At 25.6% G+C, this 9,142-nt stretch overlaps 1 protein-coding gene across 1 annotated transcript; it reads right to left on the bottom strand.

Moving 5' to 3' along the window:
• Nucleotides 1–381: 381 nt before the first annotated feature.
• On the bottom strand, nucleotides 382–8,838 carry LOC145832383 (RNA 2',3'-cyclic phosphatase ANGEL2-like). The gene is made up of 10 exons (XM_082939703.1): nucleotides 8,718–8,838; nucleotides 7,946–7,982; nucleotides 6,677–6,809; nucleotides 6,421–6,531; nucleotides 3,844–4,037; nucleotides 3,124–3,260; nucleotides 2,307–2,471; nucleotides 2,097–2,210; nucleotides 1,768–1,923; nucleotides 382–512 (listed from the first exon to the last, which is right to left on the bottom strand). The coding sequence occupies exons 1-10, from the start codon at nucleotides 8,809–8,811 to the stop codon at nucleotides 382–384; spliced, it is 1,272 nt and encodes a 423-aa protein (XP_082795829.1). The 5' UTR covers nucleotides 8,812–8,838.
• Between the last annotated feature and the right edge of the window lie 304 nt (nucleotides 8,839–9,142).

Raw genomic sequence — 9,142 nt, 5'->3', positions numbered from 1 at the left:
AGTAAATGTGTTGACAAAAAAATTTATATTTTATTTAAAAATTTAATTGAAAATAAAGTTTGTGTAATAAATAAACTACAAAAGGTAACCTAAAACATTAAATCAATCAAATTCGACTTATGAAAAATTTTCTATAAAAGAAGAATCAATTTATTTTAGTAGTTCGAATTGTTGAACCAGCACAAAAACAATAAATATCTCATAGAACTTTATTTTACTAAAAGGTATTAAAACTTATCTGCATAGTTTTATTTTCTATATTCTTTCTTATTAACACCATAGCATTGAGGTAAATAACATTTTATAGGTTTATCACCCCTAAACTTTCATAGTTTTGCCTTAAAACACACAAAAACATTCAAAACTATCACAAATTTAGCACTAATTGACTTTGTACTCGGCAAATAGAGGCAAGTGGTCGCTCGGGTGAAAGTCGTTCGGTATCTGCCCGGCTCGCCTCATTTCGTAGTTGTAAGGTATCCGCAAATTTCTCAACAACTGCAACCCGTCACCTGACCATTATATGATATTTTAAATATAAACAGGATCAAAAAAACTGTCTTGAATGACCTTGAAATATTTAGAGTTTTTATGATCCTTAAAAAAAGTTTTAGTGCTACTAACACAAACACTTTGTTATTTCTTAGAGTCTAAAAAAAAATTAAGTAATCATTTAAAAATAAAAGTTTTAAACAAAATTAGTTATGTAAAACAACTAAGTATTCAAATAAGACCAACAAAATCTGTCCTGAGATCCTGAGATTTTATGCATGAGTGTATCCACTGATTTTTGAGAAATTTCTTCTAGGTTTTTGAAGTACACGTTTTTGGGTTTATATTTAGTTTAAAATTAAGTTTAAGGTTAATTAGTATAACAATATTTAGAATTTAAACGGTTAATTTTATTTAAATGTGTTTTTTAATAAAAAAAATTGATGATAACAAATTTATTTAATCTATATGATATATTTTTTATGTCATATCGAAATTTTCTTACTTAACATATAAAATTATTTAAAATTCAAGGTTTTTACAGATTTTTGTTTTAAAAATAAAATCTTTTCTAGTTTTTTTAGCCTTAATTATTTAGCTCAAGGTTAGTCCTGGTTTTTTGGTCACCTTGTTTTTTAAATCTTAAAACTATCCTACGTTTTTTGTGAAAAAAGAAAACTATCCTGAGTTAACCTGAGTGTGTGGCTACCCTTTATTAATAAAAATTCTTTTCAAACCAAGCTTGGATCAACTATGGAATAAATTATCAACCATTAAGTGAAGTTACATTAACTTTTAAAAGTAAAAAAGTATTATTTCAAAACATTTTTGGAGCAAGTATTAAACAAGTTATGAACCATTAAGTGTAAATGACACGAACTTGCAAAGGACAAAGCAATTATAGATTAGATCAAGATTATGGTAGTAAAATAAAAACTAAAAATTTTTTTTAAGTTAATCTTATTAACTTATTGAAAAGTTTTATATTTTATAAATTATTTTAGCCATATCTCAAAATTAATAAAACATTTTCAAAAAAAAGATTCTTAGGTATTAATCAGACCTACATAAAAAATCTTTTTCAAACATGTTTTACTTTTTGAGTTAAGGCCCCTAAAACATTTTTAAAGAATATGAACTGTTGAAAATTAATTTTTAAATATTAAAAAGTTTTAATTCAAACTTTTTTTGGAACAAGTATGAAATAAACTATCGACCATTAAGTAAACTATATGAACTAGATATTTTTATTACAAAAGGTATATAACTTCAAACCATTTTTGGAGGAGGTGTGGAACATGTGGTCGCATTGTATCATGTTGTCCTGGGTGGTGGTGGCGTGGTTTTTGTCGGGAGGGCAGCTCGCTTGCATGTTTCCCACACTGTGACTCAACAACCCGTCGAAATCAGACCAGGATTCCGACAAGTTTTCTGGTGATTTTCACGTAATTTTTTTTTAACTTTGTACAAAATTAATTTTAATATTAAATATAACTAAAGTTAGTTAAACATAAACACATAAACAAAAGGTAAATAAATAAAAAAAGTAAAAAAATAAAGGTTTCAATTGATTTATATCAACAAATTTTAATAAAAAAACTTACTACGTTTAACAAAAGTACACTGAGGCGAGATATTAAGTATTTGAGGTAGCGAAGGAAAATCCAGAATACTTCTATTATGACTTTGCTGACCGGAAATATCTTTCCGTAACTTATCTGCGTGTAAATTAGTTATCATCTCGTGTTTCATGCTTTTTTTTTTGTACATTTATTATAAAAACTTATACATTAGAGTAAATATAAAAGACAAACTTTTTAAGTTGAGTTTAGCTTGAGTGATGAACTTGTAGAGAAGCGAATCGGGGGTGCTGTTGAAATCGCCGCACATTATGACGGAAGGATTCTTGTCTGAATGCCTTGAAACGAACTTGTTGATTTCAGCTAGCAACGTGCAAATTTGCACTAACTTGATGTCCCCTGAATTTTATTCAAAAAACAATATTAATAATAAAATAATAATATATAGTTTTATTTATAAATGTATTACAGTTAATAAATTTTATAAAATTACTCATTTATATATATTAATTTCTTTAAATTTTTTTTTTATTATTACTGAAGATCTCTTAGAGTAAAAGCAGGGTTGCTAAAATTTTTTAAATTTTTTCCAGGTATTCTTAGTTTCTTTCAGATTTTTGAAAGTACAAGTTTTTTAGTCTATTTCTTATACAAAATACCATTTAAGGTCTTTGTAATGATTTGTTCTTATATAAAATTTTCTATAACAAAAAAAAACAAAAAATATTGTATATGATAGATCTTTCGTATCTAGTTCAAGTTTTGTTATTTTACATTTAAAAATTATTTTAAGTTTAAGCTTTTTAGTGATTTCTGTTTAAAATTTCTTTTTTTTTTGCCTAAATTGTCAAACTCCAGGTATTTCTATGCTTTTGGGCAACCCTGTGAAAAGGTTGTTTAATATCACAGTTCTTTGAAATATAACGTATTTAATATCTGACGGGTTTTTGATTTTTTTTGTAATAAATAAAAAGTCTTTAAACTGTAACTAAGTTTTAGTTGATATATAAAATAATTGATTTTATATTAATTTTTTGCAAGTGAAACTAACCTCTATTAGGACTGAATAGTAAATGTGTGTTGCAAACACAAACAAATTTGTTTGTGCTTTTCATTCTGACCAGACAAAGAAGTGCTACGTTAGGCTTGTTTACTTTACTAGAGTTGTAGTCTTCAGTCGATGTTTCTCTGTTTTAAAGTTATGTCAAAAAAGAAAAAGTAAACTCCATACATATCTATTATTAAACAACAAAGTTTTAATTGAAGTGTAGTAATGTTTAAAAGGACTTTTACATTTCTAATTAATTTAAGGGTAATTAATCAGTAAAGGCACAGTTTATAACAAAGAGGGTTTTATATTTTCTATTAAATTTCTTCCAAGTGGGCGACTATAAAACCGATTTCAGAAAGGCTGGTATAACATATTAAAATAGAATGCTAGCACTTACCAGTAACTTATTTTTAAAAAGAAGAACTTAACTCCATACTTACACATTAAACAACATACTTCAATTGAAATACATATATTATTAAAAGGTTGATACAAACTCAAGAGACCAGTTTTATGTAATACAGACGACTTAGAACATAGCTTTCAAAAGTGAGCGATTTTGGCTATTAGGGGCCAAAAGGTTTAAGGGTAAATAACTAGTTAAGGTTCGATATATTATAAAGGTCATCTATCATTTACTAAACTAATGTCAAGTAGGCGATTGTGAAAAATGAGTTTCAGAAAGCCTAAAAAATAAATCAACAATAAATCTCAGCACACCTGTAATACTCAACGCCCTGATGATCGACGATCTGGCATTGGTCTTTCTTCACGCAAGTAAGAACCCCGTCGGTCTTGTTGAAAGTTGAGGGTGTTCTTTGCTTGTACCTGAACTCGTACCCCTGCTGCTGCATAAAGCTGCCGATGTTTCCCTTCTCGACCTCGCTCAACTCGACTTCCTGCAGGCAGATCACCTGTAATTCAATGGTAGGAAATAAAACATGAATTATTGTTTACTGGATAAATAGCGTGTATATAAGTATTACGTTTTGGTGAAAATTAGTTTTGTTTTTACGTAGTGTTCAATTGTGGGATGCAGCTTAAAAGGTATTGTGTGGAAACTTTACAAAATATACATCATCAAGTTTTAGAGAAATGTCGAGTGATAGATAAATAAAAAGTAACTGTTAACAACAGTTAAAATTTACTAGTTAAATTTAAAATATCTTACCAAGTTACCTTTGATAAATGTTTTCTTTAAATTTTTAATGAAAGAGTAGATTAATGTTTTGAAAACTAAACAATTTTGCAATGTAAGCTTTGAATTGAAAACATAAGCTAGTTCTTATATACTAGAATAGGTTTTTTTTTGGATAAGGAAAAACAACATAAGATAAAATTAAATTTGTTATACTTGGTACCAGGATTATCATAAAATCTTTAGTTTTCAAAAGTTAAGTTTTAATTCATATACTACAAACATATTTGTCATTTTACTTTTTGATTGCTAGCGCACCTTTTCTTAGTTTATATAAATAACTTTAATATCAGCAACACTGATAAAATCACTTTATTGTACTCCCCTCTCACTGATAAATATACTAATTTGCAAAAAATTGTTAAATGTGTCAGTTGAAAAGTGCATTACTGGTAAGGAACTTATTAATATAAAATAATACATAATTAAAAAACTATAAAACCTATTTTAGAAATTCAGAAATTTCAAATCATTTTTACTGACAAATACTGACATGTTGCTTACAAAAAATAAATTTTACTAGAAAAAAAAATTCAAAATTTAATAGTCTACTAAAAAACAGTTACTCAAACTATTTTTTTTAAATTTATAAGTTTTTAAGCATTTGAAATGATAAAAACTGAAATTTTGTATATATTGCCTAAATTTTACTTTATTTAAGGCTAGAAAAACTAGATTTTTTATTTAAAACTTTTTATATAAACTAAAATTATGCAAACTTCTCCAAATAAAAACTGATTTAACTTGACGCGTATGAACCCTGAACAAACTATGCCATTTTAATACAGAAAGAGCTTTATAAATATATACAAATAGCTTTCCTTGCGTACTGATGTTAGATAAAATTATGAAATTTTTAAATGCATTTTTCAAAAAATATATATCGAATGGAAGTATATGCACTAATAAGTAAAATGAATAACTTGCCATTAAAAGTTAATAAAATGATTTATATATACAATACTTTATTGTGGCTACTCATCATGTTGTTTTCGTAAAAAACTTTATAAAACAAATTTTTGAATTTAAATAAGTAGAAAATGATAAGAATTAAAAGAAGAAGGTTTTTATCGTAGTAAATAACATTTATTAAAATAAGTACCTTTATCATATTTGGCCAAAAATATTATGGGCATAGGGGGGGTAAACACCCTTTTTTGGTTTTTAATTTTATTTTATATAGTTTTTACTAAGCTACAAGATGCTTTTTACAGATTTTGAAAATTCAAAGTATTTTTTGAGATATAGCCGGTCAAAGTCGGAGCCAACAATAGGTTCCTTATGGGAGGCGCAAACTAAAACGGCAAAAATAGACTATTTTACTAAAAATCTATCTTCTCCTACATTTTTTGAGATAACTACCTCAAATTTTCAGGAAATGTTCCTTGATATATTTAGAAAATTCTGTCGGAACAGAATTTAAAAAAATTTAAAAATAAAAATTTTATATAAAAAAAACAAAAAAAAAAACTGTTTTTTTTGTTTATTTTTTATATAAAATTTTTATTTTATATTTTTTTCAAAATTCCTTCCGACAGAATTTTCTAAATATATCAAGGAACATATCCTGAAAGTTTGAGGTAGTTATCTCAAAAAACGTAGGAGGAGATAGATTTTTAGTGATTTCTAGTTATTTGCCGTTTTAGTTTGCGCCTCCCATAAGGAACCTATTGTTGCCTCCAACTTTGACCGGCTATATCTCAAAAAATATTTTGAATTTTTTAAATCTGTAAAAAGCATCTTGTAGCTTAGTAAAAACTATATAAATTAAGATGAAAAACCAAAAAAGGCTGTTTACCTCCCCCCCCCCCTATGCCCTTATATAAATAACAATTTTAATACTTCAAATAATTGAATTAACCTTAAACTAGATTGAAAATTTCTTGCAGTAAAAAATAACTCAAAGCATTGTTAAAATACTTCAAAGAGTTAAACCATTAAAGTTTAATAAATATCGTTTCTATATTCATATTTTTCATAGAACTTGGATAAAAAAAATAACGCATTATGCATATTAATTTTAACCAGAAAATATTGTCAAAAAAAAACTAAAGCTAATACTTATTAACTATACGTTGAATTTTTTTTATAATACTGACTTTGGAATCGAATTGATTAATTTCATCAGCAATACCATTCCATCTATTCACCCAATGCAAGTTTTCTCGTTTCAATTTCGTGTACAACCTGCTGTTAGCCTTCATCAGAACCTGTTATGCAAAACACTTTCACTATTGCATCCATTGAAGTCATGTACAAAATTATTTATGTCAAATTATTATACTTAAAACAGACTAACTTATTTATTTTAAAACAAAAACAGTAACTTCTAAGTAAAGTGAGACATTAACTTACATCAGATAGTATATTGTAACAGAAGACGGTGAGTTTGTGGCACTGTTTCACCTTTCTTCCATTTCTTTGATAATTCTGCATGCTTCTGTGTATCAACCCCTTTGGTGGGTTGTTGTTGTTGTTGAAATTGCTTCTAATATATAGATATTATTATGTACTTAGTGAAATTCATTGCTATTTGAAGAAAGTATTCAAACTAATTGTTATTTAATTAGTTGGTGAGACACATATTGAACCCTTATAAAAAAATCATTGAAGATTTAGTTTAAGTTGTTAAGTACGAAAAAGAATAACGAGTCAACTTCTAAATTATTGTGAAACTACAAAAAAATACAAAATTTAGTTATTATCATGAGTTATTATTCTATGTAGTAAGACACTGCACTTCAAAAATACAAAATATACCAATCAAGGGTTGCCAAATGTTTAGGGCAAATTTTTTTCAGGTTTTTAAAAGTACACTTTTTTGGGTCCATTTTTAGTTTAAAGTTAAGTTTAAGGTAATTAACTGTGTTAAATAGTGTAAAAACATTCAAAATCTGCTTTAAATGTCTTTTTTGTTTAAAAAAAATGTTATGATGACAATTTTTTTTATCTATATGATAGAATTTTTGATTAAAATCGAAATTTTACTACTTAGTATGTTAAAATTATTAAAAACTACAGGTCTTTCCAGGTTTTTTATCAAAATTTCTTAATTCCAGAATTGTCAAATTTCAGGTTTTCCAGATTTAACGTTTTTTTGGCAACCCTGCCAATCTAATTTAAAGAATTGTAAATTTATTTAACATAAAAACTATTTAACAAAGTTATATGTTTAGCTTATTTCATTAATTATCTAATTACTTATTATTAATTGTTTTATATATGTTTTTGTAAATTTTTAGATTTGGATCCATTCTTAACTTTAAATTTTAACTACTTTTATACCTTTTATTTATTCATAGATTAAAAAAATAAATAGTTTATTAAAAACTAAAAAAAAAAAAACCAAATGAAGTAATAATTGAAAATACTTTATAAGTGCTTCTAACCTTTATAAAATGTATTTAAATGTGGATATTAGTAATTAAAACTTTTAAAGTGACATACAAAAAAAACAACTGCTATTATTATTTTTTAACTTTAAGTTAGAAATTTGCATAATCAATTAAATATTTATAACTTATATAAAAAAATTCTTAAACATACACTAAAAGTAAAGAAGCAGACGGAGCTTTAATAAAAAAAACTAATTATAAATGTTTTATGTTTATTTTTCAGACTCACCTACTCGAGGAAGGTCCATTTTGAGAATAACTTCTTTCTTTCAAAAAAAGAAAATGTTAGAAAATATTGAAATCTTTTATCAGATTTGTCTTAATCTTTTTTTTTATCAAAATTTAGTTAAAACGAAGTAGTTTAAGTTGTGAGAAAAAAAAGTTCAACTAAATAACTTTTTTAAACCTTTCTTAAGTGCAAAGCTCGAGAAAGTACAAACAACAAAAGTTTTATTTAAATCATTAACAAGTAGTTAGTAACTAAGCTGCTTTAAAACTTATTAGATACTACTAAACAAATTTTATTAGTAGTGTATAGAAAATCATAAATAAAAAAGTAAAAAGACAAACTTGCTACGCTTAATACATACTTTTTGTTAGTTTTATTTGTCAAGTGCAAAGCAGAACAAACTTTTCAAGTTAATAGTTTAATAACTATTTCAAATTCAGCACAAACAAAATGTTAACAATATAAAAACTTCTGATGGCAGAAACTAGTTCATAAAAATAATAAATAGTTAAAAGTCTTCTGAGTTATTTTACAAATGACAAACTAAACTATTCTATAAGTGTCTACTATTTTATTAACTTTTTATGAAATGATTATATAACTGTTGACAGAGATTAAAATTAGAAAAAAAACGTAGTTCTAAAGCTCTAGCTTTAAGAAATGTAAAATATGTTCATTATATAAAGAAACCAGTTAAAAGAAAATGTGATGAAGCATTTAAAGCACTAGATCTAATACACACCACATTGTTACTATGCTTAAGGTTAATTACTTGAAGTTTGATCAACAACTTGTTTTAATCTTCTTTTTCGATCTGACCTTAGAAAGGCAGCAATTTGAGTATTTCCAAAACATTTAGATACCATTTCTTATTTATTTTATTGATATTAGCTATAAGAAGTTTCAAAATGAATAAAAATATAAAGGTTACTAAACTTTCCTAAAGCTAACTCTTAACCTAAATTGTTTTCTGTTGCTTGAAGTAAGCCTTATATAACTATTCAAATTCAAAATAAACTAAACTTTGCTCAATTTAAACTTAATAGTAATTAGCTTTTACAACTTGAAAGATTTATTTTTAACATTGTAGTAGCAGAGTTTGTGAATATAAAATTTTGTTTGTTTTCTTATAAACTTAATTTTACTAAAGTTTTGAATTATTAATGAAAAAAAACAGTATTTTTATTCTTAAAAACA

The sequence above is a fragment of the Thalia democratica genome, chromosome 3 (assembly GCF_965202585.1).
Source record: "Thalia democratica chromosome 3, ktThaDemo2.hap1.1, whole genome shotgun sequence".
NCBI lineage: Eukaryota > Metazoa > Chordata > Thaliacea > Salpida > Salpidae > Thalia > Thalia democratica.
The sequence above is the reverse complement of the archived record's forward strand: the minus strand, read 5'-3'. Positions and strand labels throughout refer to the sequence as shown.

Excerpts from the sequence above, each read along its gene's own strand:
- LOC145832383 (XM_082939703.1), bottom strand. The coding sequence starts at position 8,811 with ATGGTATCTAAATGTTTTGGAAATACTCAAATTGCTGCCTTTCTAAGG. Across the intron at positions 6,810-7,945 it reads AATGGACCTTCCTCGAGTAG|AAGCAATTTCAACAACAACA; the intron begins GTGAGTCTGAAA and ends TCTATATATTAG. Across the intron at positions 3,261-3,843 it reads CAGGGCGTTGAGTATTACAG|AGAAACATCGACTGAAGACT; the intron begins GTGTGCTGAGAT and ends ACTTTAAAACAG.